The sequence below is a fragment of the Canis lupus genome, chromosome 9 (genome assembly GCF_048164855.1).
Source record: "Canis lupus baileyi chromosome 9, mCanLup2.hap1, whole genome shotgun sequence".
Lineage (NCBI taxonomy): Eukaryota > Metazoa > Chordata > Mammalia > Carnivora > Canidae > Canis > Canis lupus.
Window position 1 is genome coordinate 4618787 of NC_132846.1, and position 16802 is coordinate 4635588.

The 16802-nt window shown below is 45.1% G+C and overlaps 1 protein-coding gene across 4 annotated transcripts in view; it reads right to left on the reverse strand.

The window, feature by feature from the left end:
* Nucleotides 1-372: 372 nt before the first annotated feature.
* The window catches only part of SLC7A7 (solute carrier family 7 member 7), a 76840-nt gene continuing 60410 nt past the window's right edge, over nt 373-16802 (reverse strand). For all 4 annotated transcript variants that reach the window (XM_072837873.1, XM_072837872.1, XM_072837871.1 and 1 more), the window contains 8 exons: nt 6874-6999; nt 5795-5939; nt 3482-3605; nt 3012-3115; nt 2632-2728; nt 1495-1644; nt 1090-1273; nt 373-883 (listed from right to left, as the gene is read on the reverse strand). In XM_072837873.1, coding sequence (XP_072693974.1) covers nt 777-883; nt 1090-1273; nt 1495-1644; nt 2632-2728; nt 3012-3115; nt 3482-3605; nt 5795-5939; nt 6874-6999 — 1037 coding nt within the window. In that variant the 3' untranslated portion in view covers nt 373-776. The remainder of the gene's footprint in view (nt 884-1089; nt 1274-1494; nt 1645-2631; nt 2729-3011; nt 3116-3481; nt 3606-5794; nt 5940-6873; nt 7000-16802) is intronic.

A 16802-nucleotide genomic window follows, 5' to 3' on the forward strand; every position in this document is an offset into this window, starting at 1 on the left:
GAAATGGAATGTGTACTTCAGAAAACTGAAGAATTGATCGATTACTCCTGCCCCTGCTCTTAAACTCCTACCCCGTACATGGATTTTTTCCATCCACATTTATTTATCTTAGCCTATAAAATATTCAAGAAGTACATGTGCTCAAATTTTTAGAATTAATTGCTAAGAACAGATGTTGATATTTTCACAGCATTTTGCTAGAGCAGCTTGGGTGTGTTTTCTTATATAGTGACTGGTTGCATCAGGCACTGGCAGCTGACTTGAAAGGAAAGAAAATACTCAGGTACTTTCAAGTACAAGATTGTTTTTGGTGTTCTTCGTAGCCTAATGAGAACTGTCCCAGAGACCTGTCTAAAATGAAGCCACTTAAAGTTTAGAATATAACCCTTTTATCTAGCACCTGTGACAATTTCATGTCTCTCTAAAGGAGACAGGAGGTTCAGAGCATTATTGGCCCTTTTAGAGGAAAAGGAGTGGGTAGGCACACCCAGAGGTAAGTGAACACCTTAACACATGGGAATGTGCTACTAGTACAACCAAGCCCACACCTGACATGCTCCAGGTTTTTTTTTACAAAGAGACAATAAAGCAATGTGTAGCAAAACAAATAAATTACTTTTCCATCTCAAAAAGCAAGTTCAAAAATTGAAGGCACCTGTCCAGAAACCTGGTCTCGAGCAGCTTCAAAGAAGAAGTATACTTTCCTTTTCATGTTCCTTGGCTCCAGCCAGAAAGTTCCCTGCTTTCTACATCTCAGAAATGATTCTAGATGGTATTTAGTTAGACTTGGGATCTTGTTGCTTGGGCATCTCTCCTCCATCTTCCAAATCCATCTCTGCAGCAACTGACATACATAGGACCTGGAGGTACCATGTAGTGGATGCTACAAAGAGAAATGTGAGTCAAAACTGAGAACAGGTCAACTGAGCTCAATTCAAATGGCACTGAATGAGGCTGGCCAAAGGAACCATTCTGTTAAGCCTTAGAGTTAACAATTTCTAGTAAGGGATTAGGGCAAAACCGACTTGGGGAGTCTAAATGGGGGAGGGAGGTACAATAGCTAATCATCTTAAAGATCCAAAGGCTTACCCACAATCTTTCGGAGCCAATGAGGTCGTTTGTGTTCTGGCACCCTGATGATGAGGAAGTAAAAGGGCAAGCCTGAAAGGGCAATGCCAATGCCGATGAGGGAGTTGATGGTATCACTGTAAAGTGGCACGGCCACCAGGAAGATGGTGCAGAGGCAGAAGACCATGGGGAAGAAAAGGCTGAGCTGGAGGGTACAGAGGAAACGATTGGAGGTCAAACGGCTCATGATTGGCAGCTATAGCAACAGTTTCCCCTGTGAAGATTGGAGCACTGAGCCTTTCCATCCTCCCCCCCCCCCCCCCACAATCTCAACATGCTATGACCACTGAGTCCCAGGCAAAGGTTTGATTTTTACAAGGCCTTGTAAAAATCCCTTGGAGCGAAGATAGGATGGAGGTTGATTACCTTGAGGGGACGAGGCCGATTAGGCTCCTTCCAGCGTAGATAAAGCTGACCCACAATAGAGAGCCCCACAAAGAACCAGTAGCTGAAGCTGTAGTAGTTAATGAGCTGGAAGATGTCCTCCACACACAGGTAGATCAGTGCCATGATACCCTTGCAGACACAAGCCCAGGTCAGCTCCTTGAAGGCACACTTCCCTCCCCTTGATCTCCCACATGCTTCAGCCCCCTGAAGAGCCTCTCCATAATGGCTCCAACCTACATTTCCAGCTTTTATCTCCAACTCCACACTGCTTTACCCCAGGACTTTGATATAGTTTGGGGTGTTTTAAGTAATCTCTACACCAGACATAGGGCTCAAACTCATGACCCCAAGATCAAGAACTGGCATGCTCCACTGAGTGACCCAGCCAGGGTGCCCCACTCCCCTCTCTGCATACTGTTTCTCTTAACCTAAAGCCCATCTCCACTTTTTGCAACCTAACCTTAAAAATCCACTTCAAATGTACTTTGTCTAGAGGTGCCTGGGTGGCTCAGTCAAGTATCTGACTCTTGATTTCAGCTCAGGTTGTGATCTCATGGGTCATGAGTTCAAGCTCCCATGTCCTGCTCCACACTCTGTAGAGTCCTGCTTTAAAGACTGTCCCCCTACCCCCTACCCCTGCCCTCTCAAATCTTTTTTAGAAACAAAACAAATGCACTTTGTCTAAGAAATCTTTCCTCCTTTACCTTCTACTCCTATGGAAGATCAGTTCTTCCCTTATACATCATTTACTATCATGGCAGTCATTTCATTACAATATATTCAGTGTACTTTATGCTTTATCCTAGATGAGAGGGGGTTACCATTTTTTAGAGAAGATAGTTTTTCTATCATATTATTCTTTAGAGCTTTTGGGAAGCTAGAACAGTTGCTTCTACCTTTTTGTCTTTTTTTTTTTTTAAGATTTATTTATTTGAGAGGGGAGGGGCAGAGGGAGAGAGAGCCCTAGGCAGACTCCACGCTAAGCCTGGGGCTCGATCTCCTGACCTTGAGACCATGACCTGACCCAAAATCAAGTCGGATGCTTAACCAGGCACCCCCACTACTACTGTCCACATTTCTCCCACAGTCTGGCTTTTTATCCTTGAGGTCACTTACATTGAAGAGCAGAGCAGGTACTGGTGTGAACCGCTCAACATGAATCATGCAGATGGCATCAGGGAGATGGCCTTCTCTTGAGCCCACGAAGAAAAGCCTATTTTGCGTAAGATGAGAGAGGCTTGAGAAAAATGTGGGACACTGGGTATGACTGGTTCACATGCCTCATAGCCCTCCTGCTGTCCTCCCCTCCTTCGAAAGAGTTTGAATAATATGGAATGGAGTTCAATTTTGAGATTAGTGAGAACTGAAAGCTGCTGATGGAAACAAGAACAAAGGGGTTAATATAATCTGGGGAGTATGGTGACTAAACTCTGGGTCCCACCCTTCCCTGCCATAGCTCTTTACAATACTCCACCCATAAAAGACACCACTCATACCTAGAAGCAGCCACAATGGAGGCATTGAGGCCACCAAAGCAGGATAATGCAACTGCCAGTGGAATTGTCCAGTTGAAAATTCCAAAAATCTGGTCTGCAAAAGTCTAAGGGAAAGGAACAGAAAAGTCATTAACAGGACCGAAAAAGGATGAAAGGCATGGGCAAGCATGTCCCCAATGGCACCTACTCTAACCAACCCTTCTTCCACAGCTGGGGTGGCAACCTTGTAAGCCCAGTATCCAAAGCATATATAAATACATTTTTTTTTTTTATTTTAAGTACTCTCTACACCAAACGGGACTCAAACTCATAAACCCAAGATTAGGAACCACACACTTGACCAACTAAGACAGGTGTGCCTAAGCATAATCCTTACAAGGACTACCCCCTTTCCAAGACTTGCAGGAGCTGCAGTATTCCAAGAAGCCCACAAACACACCCTCAGCCTTTTGCTAGTGAAAATCCTTTACCACAGCAACAGCATCACTGGCCAGGATGTCCCTCATGTCTAGCACGGTGTAATAGGCCACATTGGTCAAGATGTAGATGATGGTGACAATGGGCATGGAAATGCCAATGGAGAGGGGCAGATTCCTACAGCCAAATAGAATAATGCATACATTAGTCTCTGTCACATCCCCATCTTTGATACTTAGACTCTGCCAGCAATCCAGGGATGGGGCCTCCTGTGCATTTCACCAGTGCTTTTTGCCTTTGAAACTGTGTACAATAGTGACTTCGTTCTTGAGTTCAGAAAGAGCATCAAGGGAAAGGAATATCACATTTAGAGAAAAGGCTAACCAAAAAGCAGAAAAAGGATTAGTGAAGAACTATGTCCCCACGTAAAAGCACAGGAAACTGGGTGGGGGAAGGGGGTACTTTTTAATGTTTTGTTGTTGTTGTTGTTTTACATCCAACAGGATTCCTTAGCGTCAGGATTCCTTCTCTCAATTGTCAGCACTGGGAAATTTGTCTTAAGGTTGAGAAATACAAGAGAAAATTAGGCAAATTGTGAAATCCAGAGAATAAGGTCCTCGTTGACAAGAACAATGTGTGTACCTAAATAAGCAATCTGGGAACTGTTTATTCTACCCCCTTACTCAATGTGAGAACCTTGGGTGCCATCCTAACCAATGGCCAAGAAAAAGACATGAAGACAAGTTCCCCTAGACCAATAAAGCTATGACCTTCATAAACATCCTGGGGGGCGGGGCGGGGCACACTCCAGTCATTTAGCTTCTGTCCAGTAGGTGGAAGCACCACCCAGGCCTCAGTCCCACTCCTAGCACTGCAACACTGGATGTGTGCCAAGAGGAGTTTATATTTTGACTTAAAAATTTACAGAAACTCCACTCCCTGGTAATCTTAGTTCCAAGAAACATTGAATTTTAGAGCCAGGAAGGGCTCTGGAGATCATATAATTCAACCCCCTCAATTTACAGATAAGGAAGCAGGCAGAGTTGGCTGGGGACTCAAATCAGTAGAAAGACAGGCTCCATGGGGCAGCCCCAGTGGCTTGGCGGTTTAGTGCCACCTTCAGCCCAAGGCCTGATACTGGAGACCCAGAATTGAGTCCCATGTCAGGCTCCCTGTATGGAGCCTGCTTCTCCCTCTGCCTGTGCGTCCGTGTCTCCGTGTATGTGTGTGTCTCTCTCTCTGAGTAAATAAAATATTTAAAAAAAAAAAAAAAAGAAAGGGGGATCCCTGGGTGGCGCAGCGGTTTGGCCCCTGCCTTTGGCCCAGGGCGCGATCCTGGAGACCCGGGATCGAATCCCACATCGGGCTCCTGGTGCATGGAGCCTGCTTCTCCCTCTGCCTGTGTCTCTGCCTCTCTCTCTCTCTCTCTGTGACTATCATAAATAAATAAAAATTGAAAAAAAAAATATTTAAAAAAAAAAAAAAAAAGAAAGAAAGACAGGCTGCAGGCCCTTTGACTCTGTCCAGTGCTCTTGTCACTCTGCAGGACTACAGAATAATTTAGAGTAACAAGGTTGAAGTAATGCTGTTAAATGCTGGCACAATACCACTATGTCAGTACAAACTGGAGACACCAGGAAGGGCTCAAAATAAAAACAGGGAAGTTTGGGGGCATCTGTGACCTAAAGTTACCTATGTGGGAATAGGGTGGGGGAGTATCAAGGAAAACCCGTGAGACAGCACGTGTCAACACATGGTACAATCTGCTGTAATTAATGCAGGTACGAGGGGCATCTGGGTGGCTCAGTGGTTGAGGTCTGCCTTGGGCTCAGGGCATGATTCCGGTCTGAGGATGAGTCCTGCATTAGGCTCCCTGTGAGGAGCCTGCTTCTCCCTCTGCCTGTGTCTCTGCCTCTTTCTGTGTCTCTCGTGGATAAATTTTTAAAATCTTTTTTAAAAAAATTTTTTTAATGCAGCCATGAACAGCCAGATGTGAAAAGGCCTGCTGTTCTCATGGACAAGTTGCTTCTCTGGGCTTTAGGCCTCCCATCTATTCAAGTGGAGCTGATAAAATCTGTCTCAGAGGTTGCGGTGTGCTATCTCCGTAAATGATAGCTATCCTTATTGCCATGGAAAATAGATGGTGAGGGATCCCTGGGTGGCGCAGCGGTTTGGCGCCTGCCTTTGGCCCAGGGCGCGATCCTGGAGACCCGGGATCGAATCCCACATCGGGCTCCTGGTGCATGGAGCCTGCTTCTCCCTCTGCCTGTGTCTCTGCCTCTCTCTCTCTCTGTGACTATCATGAATAAATAAATAAAATCTTTAAAAAAAAAAAAAAGAAAGAAAATAGATGGTGAGATACCTACCTCTCAGGATTCTTGATCTCTTCAGTGACGTAGTTGAGGGTATCCCAGCCCGAGTAGGAGAACAGAGCGGAGTACAATGCCAGGGCAATGTCACCCATTGCATATGACGAACCCTCAAAAGAATTCTCAAAGTGATTTGAGGCTCCTAGAATCCAGAACAGGGAAAAGGCAGAAGGATTAACAGCCTACCCCCCAGCTTCAAAGTGATCCAGAACAGGAGTGGAACATGACAGTAACAGCAAGTGAGTGGCTTAGAACACCTTTGGCAGCAAGGACACTGGTAAAAGAATAGGGAAAGGGAGAATGACCACTACAGTGAGGGCTGCAATGCAGAGAGCAGCATGGGGATCTTGACAGGAAGGACCATGGTGGCTTTCTGGGGTAAGAAACCACTCCGGGACAGAAGTGATGTTCTAAGTGCAGCGGTTTGGCGCCGCCTGCAGCCCAGGGCGTGATCCTGGAGACCCTGGATCAAGTCCCAAGTTGGGCTCCCTGCATGGAGCCTGCTTCTCCCTCTGCCTGTGTCTCTGCCTCTCTCTGTGTGTCTCTATGAATAAATAAATAAATAATCTTAAAAAAAAGAAGTGATGTTCTATCTTGCCCTGTAAGCTGCCCAATTCCTACCCCCTTTCCAACACCACAAAGAGCTGGTACAGGATGGGGGAAGGGTAGGTCTCCCTATGCCCAGGGCAATGGAGTAGTGGGTAGGTGTTCCTACCTGAGACCTGGAGAGGAATAGATACAAGGGCAGGATACTTCCAAGGGCAGAACAATCAGCCACCGCATTGGGCTTGACAGTCTGCCTAAGCTGGCTCCCAGGACAAGACAACTGTCAGCCCTTTTGCCAAGTCACCCTCCTCCGAGAACAGTGTCTCTCTGAGCAGAGAAGACAGGCTTTGAGGTCAGTCTGAGTACAAATCCCCATTAACGTACTAGCTAGGGCAAGATACTTTATTCTGCAGCCTCAGTTTCCTCTATAAAATGGAAATAACGGCACTTAGCAAATGAGAATGCACAAAGGGCATTTAAGAAATGTGGCTCAAGAAAATGCATAAGAGTTCATTGCTATTCCATCTTACCTTGGCCAAGTCTAATGATGCCTGCGATGATGACAGCGATGAGCGCCAACACTTTAGCATAGGTGGAGACATCTTGTACCCTCGTTCCCCACTTGACATAGGCACAGTTAATGAAGGTTAAGAGACCTGGAAAAATAACCCTGATTGGTGACTGACCCTACCACCCAGAGAGCCTTAGACTCCCAAGCATTATTTTCAATAAGTCATAGAAACACAGCCTTTGGCCAAAGACAGATGTGTTTGGGCTTTGACCTGCTCTGTATTTGAAACCTCTGCCCAGCAAGTCCTCACCATTAGCATTCAAAGGCACCCGCTGAGCATCTGTGTAGGCAGCACTACACATACACACCCTGTAGCATTTACCAGGAAGAAAAAAACAAAGTAACTGGATTTGCTTACATACAAAAGCACTCACCACAGTGGGAGGCAACTGGTAGCTATAAAGGATTAGTGATGTGTTCTGGTTGGCTCTGAAAAGTCACCTTCTCTTCCAGCTTTGCACCCCTTTACCTCCTGATGTGGACTCCAGGACTCAGCACTCTGTAGTATTGTTAACCTTGACAAATCCTGTTGTGGCTTATCCAATGCCTGGGCCAGCAGGTCGGGACATGTGGCCAAGGATTGGAATGGGGGCCAGACTTCCTGCTACTGCCTGCCAGCTCAGCTGCTTGTTTTTGTACTTGGAAAGATTCTTGGAGCCAAGATTTCTATAGAGTGGGGACAGCATTTTTCCAGACTAGACAATGCAAAAGAATGAGCCACAAACATTCTTTCAGTCCTACTCTAGAGTGGAGGCAATCCCTTTACCTAGATAAGCTTTGGAAAAGTTCATGGATCACCCTGAGAGCCAGGGTTCTTAACCCAGGGCTTCCACAAAGCCTGAAATCCCTTGTAAATGGTTATGTACAAATGTCTAAAGTATATGCATTTTTCTAAGAAAAAAGTCCATAGGTTTTGTCAGGATCTTGGAGAAATCCGTTATCCCAAAAAAAGTCCCACTGTACTACTTCAGAAGAAGAAATTCAAGAAGGGAAACCCATACATGCTGAGGTTGACCAATAGCCTCAGGATGTGGCAGGGGAGAAAGTGAAAAGAAATTATTCTGGGCACCTGAATGGCTCCATCAGTTAAGTGTCTGCCTTCGGCTCAGGTCATGACCTCAGGGTCCTGGGATGGAGCCCCAGGTTGGGACTTCCTGCTCAGTGGGGAGCCTGCTTCTCCCCCCTCCCCCCACCCGCCCCTCTGCTCGCTCTCTCTCTCTCTCTCTCTAAAATAAAATCTTTAAATATATATAAATACAAATATATATATATTTTATATATATATATATATAAAATTTGATTCTGAAACCCAGCTAAAAGTTCCTCAATCCCCCACCAGCATCTGAAGCAGGCAGGCAGCTACACGAAGTGGCAGTCAGTCACCTCACGGCTCCTGCCTTCCCAGCTCAACAAATAGAGCACCAGGAGGAGGGCTTAATCCTTTCCATAGCTCCCAGGGCAAGGTCGGAATCAGCCTGCCTTCCCAGTGGAGAAGGTCTGGCACCGGGCTTGCCTGCTTCATGCCACCAACAGAGGAAGTGGTACTCCCTGCCTCAGTTCTGGCAGTGGCATGTCACTCACTGGCCCTAATCCTCCTATTTTCTTGTGTCCTGGCCTCACCACATACTGGCCCAGAAGCATCTTTACCCTGAGATGCAGGAAAGACCAACCTCGAACAACAGCTAGCTCCTCTTCTGTAGCTCGCTCTCCCTCCTTTATACCCCTCCTATTCTACTCGCTGCCCAAGTTCTTCTCTGCTCTTCTCTAGAAATGGCATTCTTGTCCTATACAATCACTTGTCTTTCTGCCTAATAAACAAGACAATAAACAACCAAACCTTATCATGGGGCTGGGCAAAAAATAGACCCATAATTCCTCAGTACTAAGTTAATAATTAAAGATACAAGCACACAGTCTCCACAAGCACCCCACAAAGTGATCTGTATGTCACCCTCCACAAATCTTTCAGCTCTGTTGATCCTCCTCAACCACTCAGCCTTTACTCCCCACTGGACTTCGGTTTCCAGCCATTTAATAGCCCTCATGCCCCTTCTCTCCATCCTGTAACCTGTATGCCTTACCCTAGGGCTCTGCTGCCCTTACAAATAGGATCCGAGCCAGGTTTCTGAGTAGAAACACCAAGGATAGAGAGTCTGGGTGGCTCAGTCGGTTAAGTATCTGCCTTTGGCTTGGGTCATGATTTCAGGGTCCTGAGATCGAGCCCCACATCAGGCTTCCTGCTCATCAGGAAGTCAGCTTCTCCCTCTCCCTCCTCCTGATCATACTCTCTCTCTCAAATAAAATCTTAGAAGAGAAGAGAAGAGAAGAGAAGAGAAGAGAAGAGAAGAGAAGAGAAGAAAGAAAAAAGAAAAGAAAAGAAAAGAAAAGAAAAGAAAAGAAAAGAAAAGAAAAGAAAAGAAAAGAAAAGAGACCAAAAAATGGGGGGAGGCCACCTGGCTGGCTCAGTCAGTAGACCATGTCACTCTTGATCTCGGGCTCATGAGTTCAAGGCCCACACCGGGGTGTAGGGCTTACTTAACAAAATGAAAGGAAATGAAAAGAGACAGCAGGGACAACTGATGCTGCCCTATTCACAAGTGAATGGGATCACCTCCTTGGGAGTACTGGTTAGCCCTCAGGAGAACCACAACACCAAAAGGGACTAGTTCTGGCTGGGTCCGAGTCCATCTGCAGCCCTTGTGCCACAAGAATCTGTTCTTGTTTTTGTCTGGGCACGTGGGCAGCAAAAAGGCAACTACTCATCCTTTACTACAACGAATTCTGAAATGAAAATACACGGATGGTCGGCATTTTATCCCTACTGCTTCTCTACTTGAATTCCACATCCATCCGCACGTATCCCTCCTTTTACCCCAGTTCTTCTCGCTCCCCCACACCTGAGCCTTATCTCTCAGCCACTGACCCACCATCTCGCCCTGATCTACTCTCTGTATTAAGCACAGGGACTCAGTTTGAAGGAAGAAGGGAATCCTGTGGAAAGAAACCAGGAGCAGAGGCACTGCCTAAAGAGAGCTGGCCCTCACCTTCCCCAGAGCCCAGCTTCCTTCAGGGCCTCTTGGCCACAGAAGCAGGAAACGGGCATGGCAGGCAGCCCTGCTGACTGGGCTCTTTGTCCTCAACCCAGCGGATACAGCTGACCGGAGACCCCAGAGCCTGGCCTAGTGCACTGTTCTTGAAGCAGAGCCCAACCTCCTGCTTCAGGGGCAGGGAAAGGAGGAAACCACAGGGCTAGGGTAACATGGAGGCCATAGTGAGTCAACCTCAAGGACAGAAATGTCCTACACCCTCCTACCTCTGGCTGTAATTCCACCTCCACCCAATACTGGGCCAAGTCCACAAGAACGTGGCCTTGGACCCTTGCCTCGGGTACAGTTCCATTCCTGCTTTGGAGGAAGAAGCTTTGAAGAAGCCACTTCTATGATCATCTAAAGAGATGCTCCTGAGGGGCACCCGGGTGGCTCGGTCGGTTGGCCGTCTGCCTTCAGCTCAGATCATGATCCCGGGGTCCTGGGACCAGGTGTTTCGGGCTCCCTGCTCAGTAGAAAGCCTGCTTCTCCTCTCCCTCTGCCCCTCCCCCCATTCATGCGCTCTCTTTTTCTCTCTCTCTCTCCCTATCAAGTAAATAAAATCTTTTTTTTTTTTTTTAAAGATTGTATTTATTTATTCATAGGGACACAGCTAGAGAGAGAGGCAGAGACACAGGCAGAGGGAGGAGCAGGCTCCATGCAGAGAGCCCGACGTGGGACTCCATCCCAAGTCTCCAGGATCACACCCTGGGCTGCAGGCGGCGCTAAACCGCTGCGCCACCGGGGCTGCCCTCAAGTAAATAAAATCTTAAAAAACTAAAGGGAGAAAGAGATGCTCCTGCATGGTCATCAAACCTAACCTACACGGGCTCTCCTGGAGCAGGCGGCTAGTTCTGGCACTAAGGCCCAGCATCAGTTGCAGAACTAAAAGCCAGGAAAGCACCCACATATGTTGATCCAGAACAGAACAAAGCTTGCCGGCCCACTCAGGATCAGATGCCCAGATTTGGTTGAGATGCCCACACTAAACAGTCCCTGAAGAACATTAGACGCACCATTCTCCCAGCACTGTTAGTTACTGGTTTTGTTTTTTTGTTCTTTTCCCCCAGCATTGTTAGTTTTTAGTTTTTTAAAGATTTTATTTATTTATTAATGAGAGACACAGAGAGAGAGGCAGAAACACAGGCAGAGGGAGAAGCAGGCTCCTCACAGGGAGCCCGATGCAGGACTTGATCCCAGGACCCCTGGATCACGCCCTGGACCGAAGACAGGCGCTCAACCACTGAGCCACCCAGGGATCCCTGTTAGTTTTAAATACATAGAATGTAACACATAAAACTTAGGCAACTCTTCAGTCTATTTTCTGTTTCAAATTCCCAAGAACTATAAAACCTCAGTACTTTATTTATGAGACAACTCGTTCCATTTTTGAAGAGATCGATAGCTCTTCCTTCCATAAGGCCAAAAACTAATGCTTCACAACTTCTACCCAGTAGTCCTAGACCTCTCCTCTGGAACTACACAGAATCCGGCTAAACCTGCATCCACATAATGGCCCTTCTTATCATTAAAGATTAACATCCTGTCTTGCTTGAGGCTTTCCCCTTTCAGGCTAAAAACCCAGTTTCTTTCTTCAGCCTCCAGTGTGACAAATGTGGCTTCCAGGCCTTTCACCACCATGGTTCTCCCCTCTGCATTTACTTCACTTCGTCAGGATGTTCCTTAAACATGAGACCCACTCAGAACATTCCAGACATTTTCACAGACTATGGGGTCTCAGTTTGAATTCATTGTCAATTACAGTTCAACCTCAAGCTGATGAGCTTTTCTCTATCCCCCTTTTGAGGCCTATAAAAGTGATTTTTGTTTAAATCCTAAATATGAGACGTTAACGTTTATTCCTAGCAACTTACCTCTGTAAATTTTTAGACATTGTTTTCATCTACTAGAAATGGGATTTCCCCCTTAATTTTATCAGATACTTGAAATGCCGTCAATTTTGTGAAATCTGCAAATTTGATTAGCATACCTTCTGGGTTTTCCCTGAAGTCAATGATAAAAATGTTGACTAGATAAGGGGCGCCTGGGTGGCTTAGTCAGTTAAGCGTCTGCCTTGGGCTCAGGTCATGATCCCAAAGTCCCGGGATCAAGCTCCATGTCCAGCTCCCTGCTCAGCCCCTCTGCCCCTCCCCCTGCTCATGCTCACTCTCCCTCTCAGATGAATAAATTGTCTTTTTTTTTTTTTTAAGATTTTATTTATTCATGAGACACACACAGAGAGAGGCAGAGACACAGGCAGAGGGAGAAGCAGATGCCATGCAGGGAGCCCGATATGGGACTTGATCCTGAGATTCCAGGATCACACCCTGAGCTGAAGGCAGATGCTCAACCACTGAGCCACCCAGGTGTCCCTATGTGTTTTAAGATTTATTTTAGAAAGAGAACGCTCATGCATGCATGGGAATAGGGGGAGGGGCATCTTCAAGCAAACTCCCCACTGAGCATGGAGCCTGATGCAGGGCTTCCTCTCAAGACCCATGAAATCCTGACGGGAGCCAAAACCAGGAGTTAGATGCTTAACCCAGGCACCCCAAAACTGTGTTGTTTTAAGCTACCTAGTTGGTCGTGATTTGTTACAGCAGCAGTAGAAAAATAATACATCACTCAACAGCTTCCTTTTCACAACCCTCCTGTTCTCCTAGATCTGGGAGATGCCTGGTGGTAATTCTGTCATTTGGGCTAATTTTAAATTATTTCCATTTGCCTACAAGTGGCTAGTTGGAAACACTTAAAGCAATGGCATGCTTTATTTCTACTTTCTCAATTCTCGTCTTGGTTTTTTGTTTTTTTTTTTTTTTTTTTTTTTTTTTTTTTTTTTAATTTTTATTTATTTATGATAGTCACACAGAGAGAGAGAGAGAGAGAGGGGGGCAGAGACATAGGCCGAGGGAGAAGCAGGCTCCATGCACTGGGAGCCCGACATGGGATTCGATCCCGGGTCTCCAGGATCGTGCCCTGGGCCAAAGGCAGGCACCAAACCGCTGCGCCACCCAGGGATCCCTCGTCTTGGTTTTTTGTTGACCTCGATCTGTTTTTTACTGAACCTTTTCTAGGTTAGCAATCCTTCTGCTACATACAGTTAGAAGGAAAATGGACTGTGGCCTTCTTTCTCTCCACCATCTGTTATTACAGAACTAACTGCCCTCTCACTGTTCTCACTCTGTATGTTGCCTCTAGAGCTTTTTATCCTCCACAGTCTCTTCCTCAGATCTTAGTTGATGCTGAGTACCACCAGCCTTTGGACGTTCTTCCTGCAGTTCTGGGCCACTCCTGAATTTGGTCTTCATTATACTACTTCTCACTGATGAAGGATAGTCAGAAGAGAAATGCAGGCAGGGACAAAGGCCCTGAGAGGAAACCACACTGAAAAGGATTTTACTCCACCCTGGAAGGAGCTCTCCACCCTTTCCTACGTGATGAGTCGACGACAAAAGTCTAATTGGATGACAGGTGTACAGAGGGTTAACTAGGTTAAAACAGCCTGCCAGCAAGCCCATAAAAACCCCTAGGCTTGGAAACTCCAATGGCAACCCATTCAGGTCCTCTCCCTCTTCAGGAGCTTTGTACTATCACTTTGCTATCACTCAGTAAACTTTGCTTTGCTGTCCACCACTCTTCGTCTGGTCTACCTCTTCATTCCCAGGCCTTGTAACCACGAACTGTGGACACTGAAGGAGAAGGAAATCCTGTAACATCACCATTTCTTGTGTGTCTTGTTTCTAAAAATCTAAGCTTATCAAAAAGTAATGTGTTCAATCACATTGGTTTATTCACCTAATACTCCTTCTCATCCTAAATAAGATAATTCTGAAAAAAATAGATGAAAATTTCATTTTGGAAAAGCTTCTGGTCTTTTTTTTTTTTTTTAATCCCTACTTACAAGATTATGAATTCTTTTCCCTGAACTTTTCTGTAATGTCTTTGCCAAAATTTAGATTGCATTTCTGAGTAAATGCATCATTTCTTTTTCTGGGAGGTATAAACCTGGGTAGGCATAGTCACTTTCACACATTTCCCCCAGTTATGTTCAATTAATAATAAAACAACAACAACATCCTTATCCTTTAGCAATCCATACTGAAGCCTTTACAGTTAAATGGTATGGTTTCAATACTCCAGTGGGGATTTTGTTTTCTTTCTTTTTTTTTTTTAAAGATTTTATTTATTCATGAGAGACAGAGAGAGAGAGAGAAGCAGAGACACGGGTAGAGGGAGAAGCAGGCTCCCTGCAGGGAGCCCGACGTGGGACTCGATCCTGAGTCTCCAGGATCAGGCCCTGGACTGAAGGCTGCGCTAAACCACTGAGCCACCTGGGCTGCCTGGGATTTTGCTTTCAATACTCTAGTGGGGGGAAAGGAGGTGTTTGGAGTATAGATAAAACAGTGGTGATTAATTACTCATGCTGGTGCTTGAACCCTGGAAGTTCATCATATTAGTCACCCAAGTTTTGTATGTTTGAAATGTATTATAGGGATCCCTGGGTGGCGCAGCGGTTTGGCCTCTGCCTTTGGCCCAGGGCACGATCCTGGAGACCTGGGATCGAATCCCACGTCAGGCTCCCGGTGCATGGAGCCTGCTTCTCCCTCTGCCTGTGTCTCTGCCTCTCTCTCTCTCTCTGTGTGACTATCATAAATAAATAAAAATTAAAAAAAAAAAAAAAAAAAAGAAATGTATTATAATAAACTTTTACAAATTTATAGAGGTACTACATCTAATGGAATGAAACTGATTTTAACAAAAGATGCTTGGGGAGCTGAGACTTTATCACTATCATATTTTTCCTTTTTGAACAAATTTTGTTGTTTTTTTTAGGAAAGCAAAATATTTCTCCTCCCTCTGATCCAATGGTGTGCAGTCTATGCCCACAATGACATCATTCCTACTTCTTTTTCTTTTATTATTCTCTTGTTTTCTTCATCACGTTTCTTCCCTCAAGATGAGGAATTATTCTTAAAAATATTAATAAAATAAAAAAATATGACGGGATGAGCACTGGGTGTTATTCTGTATGTTGGCAAATTGAACACCAATAAAAAATAAATTTATTATAAATAAATAAATAAATAAAATAAAATAATCTTTAAAAATTTTTAAAGGATGGGTTATTATTTTTTTACCCTTTTTTTTTTTTTTAAAGGATGCACTATTACTATAGGAGAGACTTTCAGGAAAATTGCCCAAGGAGAACTTGAGAGCCTCTGACAGCACCATGTAGCTACTGTTCCCAAGGTACAGGATTAACAAAGGCCAGTGTCTCTGTTCCCTAAGAGATGGGCCACATATCTGTGAGGCCCGGAGCAGAAGAGACTGATGCTAGTTAGCTGTAAGAAGAAACCCATCAGGGGACACCTGAGTGGCTCAGAGGTTGAGCACCTGCCTTCGGCCCAGGGTGTGATCCTGGAGTCCCAGGATCGAGTTCCACATCGGGCTCCCTGCATGGAGCCTGCTTCTCCAGAGGGAGAAGGCCTTGGGTCTCTGCCTCTCTCTGTGTCTCTCATAAATAAATAAATAAAAATCTAAAAAAAAAAAAAGAAAGAAAAGAAAAGAGAGAGAGAGAAAAAGAAAGAAAGAAAGAAGAAGAAAGAAAGAAAGAAAGAAAGAAAGAAAGAAAGAAAGAAAGAAAGAAAGAAAGAAAGAAAAAGAAAGAAGAAAGAAAAAAGAAGAAACCCATCGGCAGGCAGAGAGCTCAAGGCAGCACAGGGTGGTACTATTCATTGCATTTGTCTGAATGAAAAAAGGAAGAAGTAAAATCCTTTGACAGGTCTCTGTACCTTGGAGTACAGAAATTTCCCTCTCACTGCAGTCAAAAGAATCAAAATGTGACCTTGCCTAGAAGGAGCAAGCATCATCTCATACTAGAACATAGAGCAGATGCAAGTGGGGCTCTCTCTGATACACTACATCAATCTCAGCTCTTCTAGAAAACCCACCACTTCTAAACAAGGTGTATTCTTTCACTGTCATATTCTCATCAAATATGAAATTCTGTCCTCCTTGCAAGTAAAACTAAAAAGCAAACGTTTATTAGCCTTATTTAATGTTTATAGATAGGAGTCCAAAAGCATCGTTCCCAACCTGCTACCCTATTTCTCCAAATGCATTACTCAACAAGTTTTCCATCTTTATTCTTTTTTTTTTTTTTTTAACTTTTTATTTATTCATGAGAGGCAGAGGGAGAAGCAGGCTCCCTGCGGGGATCCTAATAAGGGATACAATCCCAGGACCCCAGGACCCCAGGATCACACCCTGAGCTGAAGGCAGACACTCAACCACTGAGCCATCCAGGCATCCCTCTACCTTTATCCTTCTATATAATTCCTCACAGCCTCTAAAATACCGAGATTCATGCTTTTATCTGTGCATTTTTCTCCTCTCCTCTAAAAGTGCAGGTGAGGGCAGCCCCAGTGGCGCAGCAGTTTAGCGCCGCCTGCAGCCCAGAGCGTGATTCTGGAGACCCAGGATCGAGTCCCGCATTGGGCTCCCTGCATGGGGCCTGCTTCTCCCTCTGCCTGTGTCTCTGCCTCCCTCTCTCTCTCTGAATGAATAAATAAATCTTTAAAAAAATAAAATAAATAAAAAATAAAATAAATAAAAGTTCAGGTGAAAGCCATACTAAACAGATCTCTTCCAATCTCATGAAACCTGTTCTGTCCCTGTCTAGTCTTCTGGTACCTTAGCATTTATACTCACATACTCTGTTCTAGGTTTTTTTTCTTTCCCATTCACAGCCTGCAATGGACAGAGATGAAAATATTGTCTTCCACTCAGTTTTCTATGCTGA